General features: G+C 40.2%; 1 protein-coding gene across 1 annotated transcript in view; it reads right to left on the bottom strand.

Moving 5' to 3' along the window:
• Positions 1-546: 546 nt before the first annotated feature.
• NR1H4 (nuclear receptor subfamily 1 group H member 4) overlaps positions 547-20,872 on the bottom strand; it is a gene marked incomplete at its 5' end in the record, with an annotated part of 60,581 nt that continues 40,255 nt past the window's right edge. The window contains 3 exon segments of the mRNA NM_001082726.1: positions 547-1,154; positions 3,063-3,176; positions 20,032-20,178. Coding sequence (NP_001076195.1) covers positions 916-1,154; positions 3,063-3,176; positions 20,032-20,178 — 500 coding nt within the window.

The raw sequence follows: 20,872 nt of genomic DNA, 5'->3' as shown, positions 1-20,872 counted from the left end.
ATAGTCACCAGAGGATAAAAGGGAAAGAATGCAACAATATAACAATGAAGGAAAGAAATGAGCTAATTCCTGCTTTGGGGGAAGGATACAGCAGCTGTGCACCCAGCTGCAGGAGTGTTTTCAAAAACAAAACAAAACAAATGAAAAAAAATGATTAATTGTATGTATGCGCCTAAGCCGACAGTGAGCACTTTTAAAAGGGAAAAGGGAATGTTCTTAGTTTTCTGCATACTCTGAATTTGTGGATGCTGCCTCAAAGCCTGGCTATCAGGAAAGAGATTGCCTCAGGGAATATTTTATGGGAAAATCATTAGCTTTTCTGTGTGCAATTCTCTTTGAACTTCAAAGAAAATGAAATGATCAGAGGGCTATTACAAATGAATGAATATTAACTAGAACTCCTCCAGGGATGAGAAAAGTGTCATTTATGTTGTGAAAGTTTATCTTTCTATAAATTACACCCTGTGGTTCAGGAGAATTCCTTTCATCATTTAAAGAAATGAGTTTCTATATTTGTAAAATTTTGTTCCCAAAGAGAATCCTGTCGCCATTATTCTCTGTTTATTACCAAAATTGAACACAATTCTTTAATAAAATATATGCAACATGGTAAGACAAAGAGCCAAATGAGAGTTCTCCCTAGTTCAACAGATACATTTGAAGTAACAATCAATTTAATCAGGCAAACAGGGCAGGCCAATTAGAACGCAGGAGCCCCGGAAGCCTTGTAAACTACTGTGTAGAGAAAATAGTTCTATTCACCCCCACACTTAGAATTGTGGAAGTTACAGAATTAGTACATAAATATTCATCAAGATCCTTGAGGGAAACCAGGTACAAGTGAAATGAAGGAAAGTGAGACATCAGATTCATGTTGTGAGGGAGAAAGGGCTCGACCCCGTCCCGCGAAGCTCATCACTGCACATCCCAGATTTCGCAGAGCAGTGGGGTGAACTTGTGGTCGTTGACCCTCCAGGACATCAGCATCTCCGCATGGTGGTGATTGAACGTCCGCAGCTCTGTCAGGCGACCCAGGAGGCAGGCGAAGTGTTGAGGATTCTCGGGCTGATGAATCTTGCACAGCTTCTGCAGCACGTCGAGCAGTGGCTCCTGAAGTTTCTCTACTGCCTCTCTGTCTTTTATGTATTGCCTATCTGTTTTGAAGTTTAAAATAAAACAACAAAAAAGTGGGAAAGCATTAATTTGGTATAATCTTGGCCATGTTAACTTTCTTGAAGTATAAGTTTATAAGTGTCGTATACTTGAAATGACCAAATGAAGTGTTTGAGTTGAGGAAAATGCAGCATGCGCACACACACACACACACACACACACACAAATACACCCATGTAATCATGAGTAGGCTGCCCAGAAGCCTCCTTAAAGTTCCCCTCTCAATCAAAGTCCCGAAAGATAACCCATATGTTGAACCCAGGCGTCCTTTCTGGTGAGTATCATCCCAGGAGTGCAATTGCTGGGACATATAGGAGTAACTTTAGTTGATACTCCCAGACAGTCTGTGTTTAATCATAATTTTTATAGTTAAAAAACATAATAACTAGCCTCTGCCTCAACATCATGTGTAAAAATGGTTTTTTATGTTGTAATTAAGCTTTACAAATCATGAAGATGACATCACTCTATTATTAAAGTAAACCAAAATATGTAGGCAAAAGCTATACAAAGGCATTCATTTAGATATCATTTAAAGCCAAAAAATGGAAACATCCTGAATACATAATATACAGTAAAGATTGTTACATAAAAGTGTGTTTATACATACAATGGGATATGATACACACATTACAAGAAATTGTACCGATATAATTTTTAATGACTTGAGAAAAGGCTTTTTAAAAATGTAATTTTTTAAAGAAAAAAGATACAGCATGTTCTCATTGATGAACTATGTAATTTCAGGGCTGGCATTGTGGTACAGCAGGTAAAGTTGATACTTACAATGCCAGCATCCCATATCAGAGCGCCACGTCAAGTCCTAGCTGCTTGTCTTCCAATCCAGCTTCCTGCTAATGTGCTTCAGGAGGCAGCAGATGATAGCCCAAGTGCTCAGGCCCCTGCCACTCTCATAGGAGACCCAGATGGTGGTTTTGGATTGGAGCTTCAGGCTGGCCTTGCCCTGGCTGTCGCAGCCATTTGGGGAGGGAATCACCAGATGGAAAATTTCTCTCTCTTTGTTTCTCTGTGTGTGTGTGCGTGTGTGTGTGTGTTTCTGTGTGACTCTGCCTTTAGAATAATTAAAAAAAAAAAAAAACACCAAAGAAAAAGTACAAATTTCATTTAATCCCTGCTCAAATGCAACCACCTAGGAAAATATTAAAATAGCATTCTTCCGTTACTTTCTTTACTTATATTCTTTTAAAAATTCATTCATTTATTTTAGAGACAGAGAAAGAGGCAGAGAGACAGAGAGCTGCCATGTGCTGGTTCACTCCCCAAATGTTGCTCCTGCTGGGACTGGGTCAGGGCCAAAGTAAGGAGCCAGGAACTCAATCCAGGTTTTCCATGCGGAAGACTGGAATCCAACTACCTGAGCCATCACTGCTGTCCCCCGGGGTGCATACTATCAGGACGCTGGGGTCAGGAATCTGCCTAGAGTCAAAGCCAGACACCCTGATATGAGACACAGATGTCTTAACCACTTAGCCGAACACCTGATCCCCTTTCCTAATATTCTGATATTTTATATTTTGGAGTATTTACCATCTCCTGAAAAACCACTTTCATTTGTTCCTTCACTTATCTTTCTCATCCTACTATAATGTAAACTCCATGTGAGCTATAATCTTGCTGTATCTCCAATATCTAGAACAATGTTCGGTAGACAGTAGATGTTAAATGTGTAACTATCAAATGAGTGTGATTTTTTCAAAAAAAAGACCAAGAAGTACACTGAAATGCTTACAATAAATTCATTTTGAATAGTAAAATTATTTTCCTTTTTCTTTACATTCCTGTTTTTCAGGCTCTAGAAAGAAACACTGACTATGTAACTGAGAAAAAAGACTATTGGCATAGAAATTTAAGTGAAACACTGAAATTACCTGGAGAGAGGATAACAATTGCCGTAAGAAGTGCATACTCTTCTTGAGTCATTTTCAATTCCCCAACACTTTTGTAAAAGCTAAACATAGGTGTTATATATTCATCAGAAATACCTATGGGGGAAAGTTGACAAATTGCAGTTATTTAAGATTTTTGAGTGGCTGAAAAGTTTGAAACTAGAAATGCTTTATATGTATTTATATAAATACACACATTTACATATATACGCATCAATATTATATCCCTATGCATACATTTAAGCAATTACTACATACATACTCTATGTCTCAGACAAAGGCAAGATCCTACAAAGATGATCAATGAACAAAATCCTCACAAGATGGTCTAATCAATAGTGTATGCCTTTGATTTCACAAGTGTCTTCATTTCAGTCCCTGCTATTTCCCAGTGGAGGATAATGCTCTTGGATTGCCAAGAGAATCTCAGAAGTTCACTGCATTCTGGATGGCATTAATTAATCTTTCCAATGCTAATATTTTAATCAAGGCAGAGATAGCAGTTTAAGGAAATAACAAAAAATGGTTGTTCTTCATACAAAAAATATAAACAGCCCCATCTAGTAAATTGGCCAGTGTTCTTATCAAAAGGTTCTAACTTATCTATTGCATATCAGATATGAGTACTTGTCTGCTCTCTTTAAACTCACGACAGTTTATCCCAAGTCAAAGATGTCATGTACAGAACTAAACTCCCCCGCCTTCCTCTAAGTCCACTCCTTTCTTGGAGTTCCCATTCTCAGTGATTGGGAACTTCACTCACCCTCCTGCCAGGCCTGACAGCTTAGATTCAGGTGTTCAGCATCATGGCTGTACCTGCTTACTCCCTCCCCCTCTATGGCGTGTGGCACTGACTCAGTCTAGTTCCCCATCTCTTTTTATCTGGATTACTTGCAATTGCATCTTCATTGGTCTTCCTATCTTCAATTTTGTTACCTTCATTCTATCCTCTGTCCATATACTGGAACGACCTTTCTAAAATTCAAACCACACACTTTCTCCCCTTTTCTTACAAAGCTTCCAAAACTCTGATATTTGGCAAAAAGCTTTAATTGTCCTCCTTTCAATATAGAACCCTACTGCCTATCTCATCACACATGAACTCATGATAATATCAGTAGGAGTTCTTCTGTATTGAGTACTATTCACTACGTGTTAGACATAGTTTTAAACACTTCTCATGTTATAATTCATTTTATCTTTCCAACAGTTCATGAGGTAGACACAGAGACGTTATATAATTAATGCAGACACATAGCTGGTGAGAGATGGAAGCAAAGACGGTGGGCTACAGTGTCCTATTAGCTATGACTAGGAGGCACTACTCTTCTATCACATGGCCCTGCCTCCAGCCTTGTTCACGTATTTATGGTTCCCAAACAACGCTGGGCCATGGCCACAACCAAGAACCAGAAACTCCATCAAGGTCTCCCATGTTGATGGAAAGAACAATTACTTGAGTCATCACTGCTGCCTCTCAGGGTCTTCATTAGCAGGAAGCCGGAATCAGGAGCCAGATCAGGACATCACACCCAGGTACTCCAATGTAGAGTGTGTGTGTGTCTTAACCAGCGTCTAACTACTAGGTTAAAAGCTCATTTCCTGCCAAGTCATCATAGTGTTCTTTCCTTTTTATGTGGTTTCTCCTCCCTCTCTTTTATCTAGGTTATTCCTCCTTCTAATTTAAGACTCACTTGTTTCATTTCCTCCATTCATTCAATAAATACCAGCTTGGTACCTGTTCTGTTTATGACTCCAATCCAGCAGAGCCTTTGGCTGAGACATCAAGGAAAATAGTGGTGGAGGGCAGGGGATGAAATAGTGCTGTTATTTGTGGGTGAATAGGATGAGTTTCCCAGAATTGATTCAGTTGAAAACAGCAATGTTCTATTCCTTCGCAAACCACATCTAGAGCCACAGTTGTGGCTGAAGCAAACCAGAGTAAAATTTGATTCCATGTGCTAGGGAGTACAGTTATTACCTAATAGTACATACTACAGAAAGTACCAGAAAGTATAAATCCTTGCCCCTACCAGAATCTGAAGACTCTTCCCAGATTAAATCCTTGGCCTTTCTCTCACTTGTCAAAATGCCACACTCTTCTGCCCTTTGACTTTTGATTCTCTAATTGACCCCAGTGGGCTCTATTAACAACAAGGACTTTGTTGAGCAACTTGAGGATTACGTCATGTGGAAGGTTGCCCTTTACCCAGATGTTACAGATTGAACTGATTACCCATGACCAAACTAAATACAACTTAAAATGCGGGGGATTGGAAGATGTGAGCTGGGAGATACCAATCCTGGTTTCCAACAAATATAGTGGATAAGAGTTCATGACCCAGTGGGTTTGAGCCATTTGACTCTGTGACTTCAGCATGGACATATTATTTATACCCTTTAAGCCTTAGTTTTCTTATTGGTGAAATGTGAATTAGATAACAATGGTATTATATGAGACAATATATAGAGAGCCCTTAGCACAATGCCTGGCTCATAGTAAGCCCTCTATAAATGTTAGAACAAATGATATTAACTACTATTATTGCTATTCAGGATAATTGAATCAACACGTTCATTTTAGTCTTCAATTACATTTGTGTACTTTCATCTCTACAAAGATATGTTGGTTTTTTGAAAAATTATTCTGCAAACTACTGGCTGATTTGCCTCAGTATTTTTCTAAGACCTGAAGTTTCTTGGTAAGTTATTCTTTTTTGTCTTCCAAAAAATGGCCATGAAATGTGATTGCCTAAAATAATTCATGACTATGGCACTACTTCAAATAGTACATGAGGATTAAGAGATATTATCCAAGGCAGCTGATTTGAAAATTTCCAAATTTTAGAAATCATCTTTAACTATCTAATTTCCTATTTCATTTCATTTTTAAATCCCCACTCACTCTCCAACAACTCTCCATTACCTATCTAATTGTAGTTGATAATCTTTGGGGAAAATTAATTTAAAATGCTTATTAGGATGGTTTCATCTTGTACGTATTGTGAAAGCCAAGAGTAAATACAGAAAAATGCAGAAAACAATGAACTTTTTAAGAAACACTTTTTCCACAGGGTGGATCAAATATAATTGTGCTTTTGGAATTAGCTAGCAATCAGAATTGACTATGCCAGTATAAGCACAGGGAATGTTTCAAGTGCTTGTGAACCAGCAATTTCTAACATAAGAAATGTAACAATAATATCATCCTGAAGAGGACAGCCTTTTCCTGTTTTCCTGCTTCCTCCTTCTTCCTGGAGACTTAAAATTTGCTTCATTTTTGCTGCTGTGACCGATTAGCTGAATTTGGTCACAAGGGGGAGCTATTTTCTAATTAAACCACAAAGACTGCCACGGAAAGTTAGGTTGTAAAAAAGACTGTTGAATTCTTTACTTAATATATACTAAATTGATCTTCTGTATATAAAGATAATTGAAAATGAATCTTGATGTGAATGGAATGGGAGAGGGAGCAGGAGATGGGAGGGGTGCGGGTGGGAGGGACGTCACGGGGGGGGGGGGGGGAGCCACTGTAATCCAAAAACTGTACTTTGGAAATTTATGTTTATTAAATAAAAGTTTAAAAAAACTGTTTTGCTCCTATTTCTTATTTTCTTTCCTTTAAAAGAAAAGAAAAAAGAGGTCTGTGATTGATAAATTGATTGATAATTAATTGCTCAATGATCAGAAATATTATTTGACAGAATAATCATTTGATAGAATTAACATAAAAGTAAGTACTGATTTAAGTCGTTTTAAAATGTAAATGTCTTTCATTGTGTGTGTGTGTGTTACATACAAGTATGTACATTATTCATACACTTTTCCTGGTATTCTAGACCTCATGAATTATTACAATTGGCCATCTGAAGATACATTGAGCATGTCCCTAAAAATTATATTATTTTCTTAAAACTATATAGTATGAAATCTTTCTAGTAGTGGCACCACCCCATCACCTAGAAGTTAAGGTATAAGTCCCTGACATAGCATAAAAGGCAATGTCTGTTTTCTGCTTCCCTTTCAAAGTATGCTCTCACAATCACAATGATTTTCTTATGAATCAGTGACACCTATTCTTTTAGGTCCCTAAATCTGAGAGTTCATTTCCTCATTAGTGACAGTCCCCCTTCCCTGCCTCATGGCCATGTCTATGGTGAAGACAGATCCTACTCCTTTCCCCGTGGTCCAGGCACTGTGGGTGTCATTTCCCATGTAGATGGCAGTGTTTTCAGGGACAAAAGCAGTGGAATTCTGGCCAATGAGACTAAAGGGGAGCCTCCTGAGAAGCTCCTAAGAAACATTCAGGGTATTTTTAAAAGTTCCTGGGGAAAAAATGAGATGAAACGATTAAGTTTATTTAGTTAAATAACATTTTTGTGAAGTCCATTCACAGCTTCCTCATAATATGCATTTCCCATAACACTTTTTTTTTTTTTTTTTTTTGACAGGCAGAGTGGACAGTGAGAGAGAGACAGAGAGAAATATCTTCCTTTTCCGTTGGTTCACCCTCCAATGACCGCTGCAGCCGGTGCACCACGCCAGTCCAAAGCCAGGAGCCAGGTGCGGGTGCAGGGCCCATGGACCTGGGCCATCCTCCACTGCACTCCCGGGCCACAGCAGAGAGCTGGCCTGGAAGAGGAGCAACCGTGACAGAATCTGGCGCCCCAACCGGGACTAGAACCCGGGGTGCCAGCGCCGCAGGCAGAGGATTAGCCTAGTGAGCCGCGGTGCCGGCCTCCCATAACATTTTTAAAGACTGCTAATACGCATGGATTTCCAAATCTTTTTGCATCCAAATAAACTTATCTTTTAATTTCCTTTCTCATGAACTTTTGAAGAACCCTATATCCCCATCCTAAGGAAGGGACCATCCCTCTCTCCATTGGCTGTTTTATCTAGATAAGATGTCTGTAACTGCTGCTGCCATTAGATGACCAGGAGAACCTGCCTGAGGGCAAAGCCAATACTCCCAGGATAGCAGAGCAGGAAGATGAGTACCCTGTGTTTCTGGTGGTGCACTGAGCCCTGAAGTAGCCAATTCTGCTGCCACCCTTCCTCTGGGTTTCTTGTTTTGGCTAAGCTATTTCCGTACTATTTCCTGCATCAGCCAAAAGTATCCTAATTGACAGCTCCCCTTACAAATAAGATAACTTCTTGTGTCTTCCTTTTTTTCTCCCTAAAATACAGGATCTTAATTAGGCTAGAACACCCATGTTCTAAGACCAGGTTCAAATCTTGATTCCCTGTGGCACTTTCCCTTTCACAATGAAGCAGAACTAGCTGCCTCCTTCTCTGTGTTCAGTTCTATTACATTTATTATAATCCATATCTCTAGCTTCTCACTGGAGCATGAGTTACCACATACATTTTATGAAGGGTCAGGCGTTTGACCTAGCAGTTAAGCTACTGGTTAGGATGCCTGAATGCCACTCTGGAGTGCCTGGTTACTCAGTCCTGGCTCCTGATTCCAGCTTCCTGCTAATATACACCCTGCGAGGCAGCAGGTAGATGGATTCCCATCACCCCTGTGGGAGAACTGGATTGAATCCAGGCTCCTGGCTTTTCTCTGGCCTAATTTTAATCATTATGGGCATTTGGGGAGTGGAAGAGCAGATGGGAGTATTCTCTCTCTCTCTCTCTCTCTCTCTCAAGTAAATAAAAATTTTAAAACAGACAAATTTTATGACAGCAGATGCTTGATGTGCTTCCTGGCCCATAAAGGGAACTCCATAGATGCTTCTTATTCATGTCTGTGTCTCTTGTCATTTTGCTGAGGATGTGGTAGAAGACGAATAAATGTTAAGCAAGACAGTCTTGTGTTTTGCAAGTTGGTTGTGATGAAGGTGATGAGGTGATGTAGCTGTGAGATGTTATGGGGGCAAAAGACGCCATTAAGATCATGGAAGCTTTCTTATGATGTTAAGAGATTGCACAGTATCCTCTATTTCCATTGCTAAACTCTGCCCAGAGAGTCAGGTGTGCCATACTCTTGGCACTATGTAAAAGCTGCCATGAAATTAGAAATTCATTATAAACATTTAATTATAAAATGTTTCATTATAATTTTATTATAAAACATTTAATTTAAAATAGTGAATAAAGAATATACTGTCCATCAGGCTCAGTGACTAAAAATCAGCTGGCCACATTAGGCTCACCAGTTCTTGCGAGTTGCCAGAATCTAAACTGACAAACTATAGACACATCTCAACAAAATTCACCAATTTTTGTTTACTAAATATGTCCCATCACTGGGATAGTACAGAGAATACAAAATTCTCAGGCAATACAGAGTCAAATACAGAGTAAAGGAAGAGGTAAGTACATGAAGCCCCAAAACTGAGCAAGCACAAAAGGCTTAAAAAGCAACCAGCTCTGCCCAGGGGCAATGGAAATATCAACTTTTATATTCCTTAATACTTCTACTTTTTTGAGTTTTATCTATTTATTTGCTTTTATTTACTTGAAAGGCAGAGCAAAAGAAAGAGAGAGAGAGAGAGAGAGAGAGAGAGAGAGTCTTTCATCCACTGGTTCATTCCTCAAATGCCTGCAACAGTTGGAGCTGGGCCAGGCTAAAGCCAGGAACCCAGAATTCAATCTGGGTCTCGCATGATGGTGGCAGGAACCCAAGTACGTGGGCCATCACCTGCTGCCTCCCAGGGTGCGTATTACCAGGGAGCTGAATCTGAAGCAGAGCATGAACATGAACCCAGGCATGAGGTGCGAGTTTCCCAAGCAGCATCTGAACTGCTGAGCCAAACACCCATCCCAACACTTCCTCTTAACTTGAAGAAAGTTGCTTCCTGTAACTTGAGCCCCAAATCAATCCATCTCAAAATTATCATGTGACCACTTTTGAAAAGCAAAACTAGACATGGTAAGGATTCTAGACTTTAATGTGCTTGCCTGTCATTTATTTCTAAATAAATATTGAATAAATATTAATTAATAAATATTTCTTAAATAAACATTCTGTCATTTATTTCTTTATACTTCTAACCCTTCCTTCAGACAGTATATGAACTGATAATCAGTTTACATCTGCTTCTTCGGAAAATTTAGTACTTGTGATTGTTTTCATTTTGTGCAAGTTGCAAAGGCTAAAGCAGTGAAATAACATATATTTAAAGAACAGAAAAATAAGTACAGTAGCCTCTACCACATACAGTATACTTTCATATGGTGCTACTAATGAGCCACAACTTCATCACTCTAATAAGAATATCTCCTTTTTCTGACCTCATTGTCTTTATTTATTTAAACATTTACTTGGAAGCAATTTGAAATAGCTAGCTGCAGCTTTTAGCTCACCACCAAAGGGCAGGCTTTGGGTTTTACTGGACTATTATAATCCCTACTAGCTGGTAGTGAGGGAAACATTAGACCTTGGTGAGTGACAGGTGCAACATATAGAAAGAGTGCCTGGGCTTTGAGTTAGCATGCCTGCATTCATTTCCTAGCACTCTGCTAATTAGCTGTATGAACTTGGGCAATTCATCTAGCCCCTTTATTTCCCATCTATAAAATAAAAGCATAACACTCATGGATTGGGACCATTGGGAATGCTAACAAAATGATGCACATAAAAGCTAAACACAACAAAATCCCTATTTATAAGTGAGCATTACCATCCTGATAGATACTTACTAAGTGAATATTTCCGTTATGTCTCTTGTGGGTTCCAAAATAGTCCACCAAGAAACGTTCTATAAATTTTAGAGGTTATCTATATTTGAAATGAACAGAGCAAGTTGCTTTGTTCTATGAGAGATTATTGCTAATTTTCTTAGTGTTAAAATGTAAACTCATTCAGTGTTAGTAAGCCTATTTTAGTACGATCATATTTTGTGGGTCCTATGATTATTCCTATTTTTATTAAAAATTCCAGCTTAAAAACCTAGTTTGCATCATAATACTTCATTACAAATAAAATTATTGATGCATTTGAATTGTGTAGAGACAACAGATTGTGTCAGATATATATTCTAAAGCTTTAATTAACATAAATAAACACTGTAGCTCTCATTAAGTAAAAGCAACTCAGGAGATAGTATCTTTGTGTATGAAATTGGAATTTAATAATAGCAAACAAAAGAGTATGAATTTGAAAAACAAGAAATGAAATTTCACATTACATTCCTTAAAGAGCTCTGAAGGTATAAGCAGAGTAACTTTAAGATGTTGTATTACTCTGGAATTAAATGTATAATAGAAATAGAATGTGTTATATTACCATATAAATAAAAAGTTATTCTGAAAGGTCATCTTGCAAGATCCAGTTTTTATGTGATGTGTGGAAGAGGTAATGTTCTGAAAATTCACTGGGAGAAGCAAATTCATAAATATTAATAAATGGAAGCATCATAGATACTAAAATATGAATCAGCATGTGAGTTGGGATGGTTTTTATTGTCACACCATGTGGCTGATATTTGAGTAGAGCATCTTATTGTGGACTAGAGACTGCATATTTATTTACACAGATCATATTCTGAAAAACTTCTTTCTTGAATTTTTCTGAAACATGAAGCATCACAAGTTCTGAAAATTACTAAATTACAAGCAAGGTTTTCTTTTTTTGATTGTGTATTTTTAAACTGCAAGAATCCTCATCATTTCTCACCTAATTATTACATTAGCCTTTTTACAGGTCTCACTGCTTCTTGTTCCAAATATTACAAATCTTCCTTCACATTACTGCTAGATAGCTCTTTCTATGGTACAGTTAAGGTCATGTCATGTCTGCTCAGAATATTACAAAATCTCCCCTTTTATATAGGAACTAAATTATATTACTTTAGCAGCATTTATTGCTCTTAATAATGTAGCACTTGATACATTTTCAGTCTCATAAATTTTATTTTCATAAATAGCGTGGCAATTATGAGTCCTGTACATGGATGTACTCTCATTCTTCCCTGTCCTTACCCTTGCTATTTTTGTATTATAATATTATAATGGCTGTCTTCTGCTTAGAATGCCTGTCTCAGACTTTTGCAACCATTTTTGCAACTGACAATTTTCCATGTTTCAATTGTCAAGCTTCTGAGCCTTTCCGATTCACCAACCAGACTCACACAGAAGAGCAGCTATTCCTTTAGGCTTCAATTTCATTTTACATATACCTTCCATATCGTCCCAAAAGTCGTTTGGAATTATTTGCTCATCTACCTTCCTCACTTTTCAGTGAGCTCTTTAAGGACAAAAACCAGTATTTGTATTTTCATGCCCTCAATAATAATAAATTTGCAAAAAGCAAGCTCCTGTATTCATGCTTGTTGAATGGCAACTCAAGAAATGAATGGGCTGGCGCCACGGCTCACTAGGCTAATCCTCCGCCTTGCGGCGCTGGCACACCAGGTTCTAGTCCCGGTCAGGGCGCCGGATTCTGTCCCGGTTGCCCCTCTTCCAGGCCAGCTCTCTGCTATGGCCCGGGAGTGCAGTGGAGGATGGCCCAAGTGCTTGGGCCCTGCACCCCATGGGAGACCAGGATAAGTACCTGGCTCCTGCCATCGGATCAGCGCAGTGAGCCGGCCGCAGCGCGCTGGCCGCGGCGGCCATTGGAGGGTGAACCAACGGCAAAGGAAGACCTTTCTCTGTCTCTCTCTCTCACTGTCCACTCTGCCTGTCAAAAAAAAAAAAAAAAAAAGGAAATGAATGGAAAGAGCTCCTCTAAGGTGCTACTTTTCTGTAAATCACAAATATTTCCTACAGAAGTTATCACATATAAGTCACTGCTAATTAGGGACACCTTAATACTCGTTCCCTCTTTCCAAAGCAGGGCTTCTCAATCGTGGCACTACTGACATTTTGGACCAGATAGTTCTTTGTTGTGGAGGTTGTCTTCTGTATTGCAGGATGTTTGGCAGCATCCCTGGCCTCTAGATACCAGTAGTGCCTCTTGCCCTGTCATGAAAACCAAGAATGTCTCCACACACTGCCAGTGCCCCCATGGAGAGCTCATCCCCAGTTTATAATTACCATTCTATAGTACAGCATTTATAGATGGGTGCATGACTGCATTGAGTCTAGGTTTGAGACAGGACTTAGGTTCTTGTCAATGGATTTTCAGTAGAAGTTCCATGTACCTCTTCTGTTTTATTCCCTTACGAGAGGGTATGCCATTCTTCCCCTTTTTGCCCTCTGTGCTAACTGGAATCTGAATATACCAAAATTGTCAGGAGCTGTTTTGGACCATATGGATGAAGCCAACACTCTGGAGAGATGAGCAACAATCCAGGCACTGTGAAGCCTCCCAAGTATCCCTGTTCCCTTTATGACCAGAATGTTACAAGATAGAAACAAATTTCTCTCTTGGTTAATTCCTCCTTATTTTTAGTCTCTGTCACAGCAGCCAAACCTCTAACTTAAATTAGACAGATGTTGTCTTGTGATTGTTACTTTTCATATATATTTCCCCTGGAAGATGAATTCATGAAGACTTATGACTATTTTATCCATCTTTGTATCGCCATTGTTCCTGGCCAATAACAATACCCCATGAAATTTCTTTAAACAAGATAATGAATAAACAGAACAGATAAACAAACATAGGACCTAATAGAAATGATCTTCCATTGCTACTGGATGGTGACCACATGGAGAAGTTAAATGGAAATAGGATTCTAAACCATGTGAGGACTCATCAAGGGAGAGGTGGATGGTTAATGAGCCATGAACCTGAGAAATACGGGAAAGTATCGTGAAATAATGAGTCAGAAAGCCTTGGATATTCTTATAGTTTAGGGCTGTCAGTTGTCTGTACAACTGACCATTGGTTAGAAGTATTTTTCAGGCAAAAAAAAGAAAAAAAGACACCCCAGGTGCTGGTGCCGTGGTGCACTAGGTTAATCTGTCACCTGTGGTGCCGGCATCCCATATGGGCGCCAGTTCTAGTCCCTGTTGCTCCTCTTCCAGTCTAGCTCTCTGCTGTAGCCTGGGATAGCAGTAGAAGATGGCCCAAGTGCTTGGGCCCCTGCACTCACATGGGAGACTGGGAAGAAGCTCCTGACTCCTGGCTTCAGATCGGCACAGCTCCAGCCATTGCAGCCATTTAGGGAGTGAACCAAGCCATTGCAGCCATTTAGGGAGTGAACCAAAGGAGAGAAGACCTCTCTCTCTGTCTCTCTCTCTCTTACTGTCTTTAATTCTACCTGTCAGATAAATAAATAAATTCTTAAAAAAAATCACCCCAGATGTTTGTAAAGTACTTACTTTGGTAAAAGAAGAAATAGAGCCATTGTTTCTGACTGCTACAGATGGCTGATATTTTACAGACAGACTCTAGAAATATGGGGCATCCAGAACAAAAGATAGCCTGAGTATACACACATGCTTGACTTCAGTTCTTGAAGTTTACATATCTTCATGGCTAGAACTACTCAAACAGGCTCAGCCCTGGCCCAGACTCAGGAAATTCTTGGGAGCCCTATGTTGCATCTAATTCTAGGAACTTGGCTTCAGCTTTGTTTCTCATGGTGATTCCTGTCTTGGCTTACTAAGCTTAGGGAGTCTGTTTTCCTCTAAGCCTTGACCACCACATTTTCTTGAACCTACTTTTTGACCAAATTTTCTTGAGTGTCAATTCCCATGACATATTCATGCCTTTTCCCAACAAGGCCATCAGTTGAGAAGGAAGCCGGGAGGATGTTGGAAATTTGAAGAGAGAGAAGGCACAAAGATGGTTTCCCATAAGAGCAATAGTTAATTGACTAGACAAAAAAGATACATGGGCAACCAATAGCTGGAGGTAAGCCAAGCACTGTTACAGTTATAAAATTCAAGCACACAGTACAGGGAGAGTTGTATTCAACCAGGGAAGTGGTTTCTTAGGTAAAAGAAGACAGGGAAGTGAGGATACGCAGTGGTGCATGATTCAAGGACATGATTGTTTTGCTGAGTGATGAACCTGAAGCCAAGTATTGAGGGCAATGAGTTCAGGTAACAGGTAGCAAAGTCAATGGATGAAGGATTAGTGGATGGAAGCTCAATCAATGGAGGTTGTTTTGAAACAAAAAATCATCAACGTTATGGTGCTGGAAGGCAGAGAGTTGGAGAGTAAGAGGTTACTGTCAGAGAGGCGCTGCGTGGAACTGAGATCTGAGGGGACAGAAGCTGTTGGTATTAGCAGGGTCTAGCCCTGGTGTACAGTTCATAATATGTACCTCAAAGTGTTGGAAAGAGCAAATGAGGTATTTTCATGAAGCATAATGTTAACCATGGAGATGCAACGCCCCACTCAGATCACTCTTTAAGAGAGCCCACAGGAAGAAACATGTTGACTGATAGCCTACAACTGCTGACCCTGTGAATTCTGAGGACACACACCAGTCTTCTCCCAACCAGTGACTGAGCAGAGCAGGAGTGTCAGTGTTGGCTGTTCCTGGGCATCTCAAGTCTTGTCCTGCTTCATCAGCTCACCTTATGTTTTCTAAAAACTGTTCTAGGGTCTGAGGGCCTCCACCTCCAGTGCTTCCTTTCTGCTCTGCTTTCACAGATGTCAGATCAGCATGGTCGTAAAAGGGTAGGTCTCGGTTACACCTTCTTCCTCTTGTTTTCTCCAGAGGCATTTTCCCCAATTAGTGTCTTACACATTGAATCCCATCTGCTTCTTGTAGGATCCAAAGCTCACACAACATTGACAATAGAGCTTGACACATAATGAGTGCTGAGTATTAATCTATTATATTATCTATATAATATACATCTATTGCTAATAGATCCATACATCATGCACATATGCCTTTCATAATCGTATTCTAGTGAACTTTTTAGGAAAATTCTGTTTTTGTTTTTCTCTCTTAGCTGAACCACAGTGAAAAATATGTTCCCCACCTAGCTAGAGGGGAAAAAAATGAGTCCTGCTCCCATGATCATCAAAGAAATGGCAACATCTGACTTGGCTGATGACCCAGAAGAGGCGATGGAGGCAGGCAAAGGGAAAAATGGGAACTGAGCAGCTGAGAGAGACAGAGAGAGAGAGAGGGAACAGCTGCTGGGTTACTCCCTTTCTGATATCCTCTCATCAAAACATTTTAACTCATGTGGCAGAAATTGCACCCTCTTTTTAATTGTCTGGCATCTGAATCAACTTTACATGACTCATCCTTGAGGAGGAGGAAGAGAGAGAACACAGCAGAGCTTCTGGACCCGAACTGTCTCTTCCCTTTTCAAATGCAAAAGTGATATTCACCCCCAGAATTAATCACCATAGGCAAGATCTAGAAAAGACCTTTTATTGGTTGGTTGTCATTCTGAGATACCAGTAACTCTGATTTCAATGAAAGTGACATTTTAAAAGTAAATAAACGGGCCAGACTCCCAGCATTAGATGTTCATTCATCCCACAGACGTCCTGAGCACCCTCTCCAATCCAGACATTACTAGGTGTCTGAAATAAAATAGCAACTCAAAAAGAGCAAGTCACAGAGTGGGCTTCTGACTTGGCAGTTAAGACATTAGGTGTCTGTGTTCCACATAGGAGTGCCTGGGTTCAATATCCGACTCTGGCTCCTGCATCCAGCTTTCTGTCAATGAAGACACTTGGGGCAGTGGTGATGGCCTACGTAATCGGGGTCCCTGCCATCCACAGGGGAGACCCAGATTAAGTTACCTGCTCCTGGCTTTGGCCTGGCCCAGTTCTGGATGTTGCAGGCGTTTTGGGAATGAACCAGTTATCTATCCCCTTTTCTCCCCTTCTCAAATAAATAAAAAGAGCCAGGTCCTGCCTTATGAAGTTTTAATATCAAAATCCAGGCATGCAGGCAAGGCTGCAGAACAAACATTAAAGCTAGACATGATTTCACAAAGATCAAATTGGTTATGGACTCCATTTTAATAGCTTTTTTCCCTTAAAGGGGACATACAGCTAATAAATAGTAGAGCCTAGATTCAAGTCAGATTCCACAGGCATTCTCAGAGACCATTCTTGATCAAAAAAAAAATAAATAAAAACCATCCACACACACTAACTACAGCAGGATCTTTTGAGAATTAGGGAGACTTATCTGTAAAATGAATAATATTTTGTTACATGTGTCATCATCCCCTTTTCTTTTACTCATCAAAAGATTTGACTCATGGATTTTCTGAAAGAGAGCACCACCACAGTCCATGGAAGCCAGAAATAAATAAATGACCAAGTGAACCACGTGAACCTTTATACATCATGAGTGGAAGTCACCAATTTACACTCAACAGCCTAAATTAACAATTAAATTCATACAGGTAAAAATTCAGCTTTCATCCTTTAATTTTTTTTCATCCTTTAATTTTTTTCCTAAGGCGAACTGCCAGTTACATATTTAAAATCAGAATACACATGCAGCTGGCTGAGAAACTGGCTAAACTACCAATCAGAGAAGTTGAATTAGTCAAAAAAAGAAAAGCAGTAAAGTTTATAGCATTGAATGACAGCTTGGAGGTTACCTGATTCAATCCTTGTCTCCCAGGTTAAACCCACATATGCACATGTGTGCACATATACACAAAGCCTAAGCTGAGTCCCTGAGCAATTCATCTTCACACACACGTGCACACACAAAGTATAAACTGAGTCCCTGAACAATTATGTGGTAAACTCTGTGCAGAACCAAAATCTCTATTTGTTGACAACATGATGTCTTTTGAAGAGTGAAAAGCCGAAATGGTGTACCTGTGAGAATCCCATCCCAACACCACTATTTCGTAAAGCTTCATCTTCATATTTTACTTTCCCTGCTCAAACGCTTTCAATCCCTCTCCATTACTTAGGAAATAACAAGATCTCTAGCACAGCATTCCAAGCCTTCCATCATCTGGTACTGAGCTTTTTTTCTCCATTCTCTCTTTTATTTCCCTTTAAAGCAAATCTTATTCCAACTCCAGGACTTGCTCTGTGTGCATGCTCTGAGTTTCCTGCCCCTCTTTTCTCTGGTTGGTCCTTCCCTCTAGCATCTCCATCCTGAGTGTTCAAATCAAAACTCACTGAAAACCCAGCTCAAAGACCAGCAAAACCTTTCTAGATCTTGAAAAATTCCCAACTAGAAGCTGTCTCTAAGCTTTTCTCTCCCACATTTTATTACGTCTGCGTGCAATTCAACTTTTCCCACTGAGCTGTCAGCCTCGCAGGATGGGAGCAGCCTGACTTCTCTCTTCACTGCTACAAGAGTGTGTTGCCCTGAAATATATTAAACTATTAAAGCAATCGATACATGAGAACAATGCATCCTTAAAAAGTGTGTGTTTTTAAAATCAACCAAAGATTCTAATTATAATTTGCTTTTGTTTTGTGGATTTGGTTTTTGGTTTTTTGTTTTGGTGAGATAGCACTGTTTTTTTTATTGTTTTTTTTTTTTTTTTTTTTTTGACAGGCAGATTTACATAGTGAGAGAGAGTGAGAGAGACAGAGAGAAAGGTTTTCCTTTCTATTCATTCACCCCCCAAATGGCCGCTATGGCTGGCGCTGCGCCGATCCGAAGCCAGGAGCCAGGTGCTTCTCCTGGTCTCCCATACGAGTACAGGGCCCAAGCACTTGGGCCATCCTCCACTGCCCTCCCAGGCCACAGCAGAGAGATGGACTGGAAGAGGAGAACCGGGACAGAACCGGTGCCCCAATGGGGACTAGAACCCGGGATACCTGCGCCGCAGGCGGAGGATTAGCCTAGTGAGCCGCGGTGCCAGCCGATAGCACTGGGATTTTAAAAATAACTTTTCGTTTTTAAGATAATAAAGCATAATGATTAAGGAAGACTGCTTTTTTTTTTTTTTTTTTGACAGGCAGAGTGGACAGTGAGAGAGACAGTGAGGAGAAAGGTCTTCCTTTACCATTGGTTCACCCTCCAATGACCGCTGTGGCCAGCGTGCTGCCGCCGGCGCACCACGCTGATCCGAAGCCAGGAGCCAGGTGCTTCCTCCTGGTCTCCCATGCGGGTGCAGGGCCCAAGCACTTGGGCCATCCTCCACTGCCCTCCCTGGCCACAGCAGAGAGCTGGCCTGGAAGAGGGGCAACCGGGACAGAATCTGGTGCCCCGACCAGGACTAGAATCCGTTGTGCCGGCACCGCAGGCGGAGGATTAGCCTAGTGAGCCGCGGCACCGGCTGGAAGACTGCTTTTAAAAATAGTTGAAATATGCTAATTATTTTACTTATATAACATATACAGAACTGCCTGTAAACTTTCCTTCCAATCTCTATAAAACACTGGTTTCAAAAGTCAAAGACTTTCTTACATTTTATTTGTTTGCTTGAGAGAGAGGGAGCACTTTTGTCAGCTGGCTCACTCCCCAAATACAAGAACCAGGGCCAGGAGCTGGGACTGTGAATCAGGTCTCCCATGTGGGTACCAGGAACTCAATGTCTTGAGCCATGATTGTTGCCACCAGGGTCTGCAGTAGCAGGAAACCAGACTCAGGGACTGGAGCCAGGAATCAAACCCAGATACTCTAACATGGGACATGGGCCTTTTAACTGCTAGGCTAAACACCTGCTCTGAAAGAAAAGATCTTGAGAAGTCATCTCATTTATCTCCCCCTCCCAGCCATATATAAAATCTCTTGGGAAAATAATAACATCCTATTTTAAGTACTTTCTAAGATACATTACACAGAATCCCTGGTAATTCACTTCAACCTCTGTTTATCTGCCTGTTACAATGTTACTTCATAGTAAGTTAAACTGAGTTACTTGTGCTGTTATTTCATTTTGTCTCGAGAGGCAGTATAGCACAGTGGTTAAGACACAAGGCATCTGCATTCAGACTTCCTTTTAACTATGGACAAGTTATTTAATATTTCAGTTTTCTCCTCTGTAAAGTGGGAATAACAATAGTACTTATTTATAGAATTTTTGCAAGGACTCGATTAAATCCATATATGTATACTTTGAGATTTTTGGAAGACTGACTCGACAGATAAATTATACCAGTTTTTACTTGGAGAAACACTCTTTTGTCATTAACCAAACTACTTACCACTCTTTCGAATTCTTTCCTCCAGTAGGTCAGTATGTCCAACTGGAAGTTTCTTATTGAAAATCTCAGCTGAACGGAGGAACATAGCTTCAACCGCAGACCCCTTCAGTAAAGCAATCTGATCTTCATGGTCCAAGGTCTGAAACCCTGGAGAGGTGATGATCAAGTCAGAATCAAGGAATATCATACAGGTATAGTAGTGTTTCATCATCACCATTAATAAAACATTTCCATAAGGAAATTTTGTGATGTTTATTCTACTATGGAGTTGTCAAATTTAGTCAATAAATATCTATTATATTCCCCCAAATAGAAGCTTTTATGATCACTGAATAGGATTTATTGAACAAGTTGGATAAAAGGAGATATCAGGACTACACCCAATACATTTATTACAGCAGAGACAGACTGATTGAGATGAAGTAACCTGCAGAAGGCAGGAGCAGGCAGACTCTCACTGAGCCATATTTCAGTCACACCTGGTGTGATAGAAGCACATTTGCAGGATGCAAGAATCTGCAAGCCAGAAAAATCTTCATGTGCATCCAGAGGTTTACAAGAACATCTGACTGACTCAGGAGTCCTTAGCAATCTGGAGAATGACTAACATCCCCACTCACCCCCACCCCCTAATACAATAAGCAATGAAGGTCACTTTGAAGTATGAGGTAAGCACAAGCCTGCCCTACACAGGAGAGGGAAATCAGAAAAACACGGGAAGAATTGCCACCCTAAGGAAACCGGACAAAGTCTTCTCCACCTACATGACACAGCCCCTAAGGGCATCTCTGACTTCATTTCCTACTCCTTCTTCCACTCACTGTTTGTGCTTCTCCCACAT

The sequence above is a fragment of the Oryctolagus cuniculus genome, chromosome 11 (assembly GCF_964237555.1).
Source record: "Oryctolagus cuniculus chromosome 11, mOryCun1.1, whole genome shotgun sequence".
Lineage (NCBI taxonomy): Eukaryota > Metazoa > Chordata > Mammalia > Lagomorpha > Leporidae > Oryctolagus > Oryctolagus cuniculus.
The sequence above is the reverse complement of the archived record's forward strand: the minus strand, read 5'-3'. Positions and strand labels throughout refer to the sequence as shown.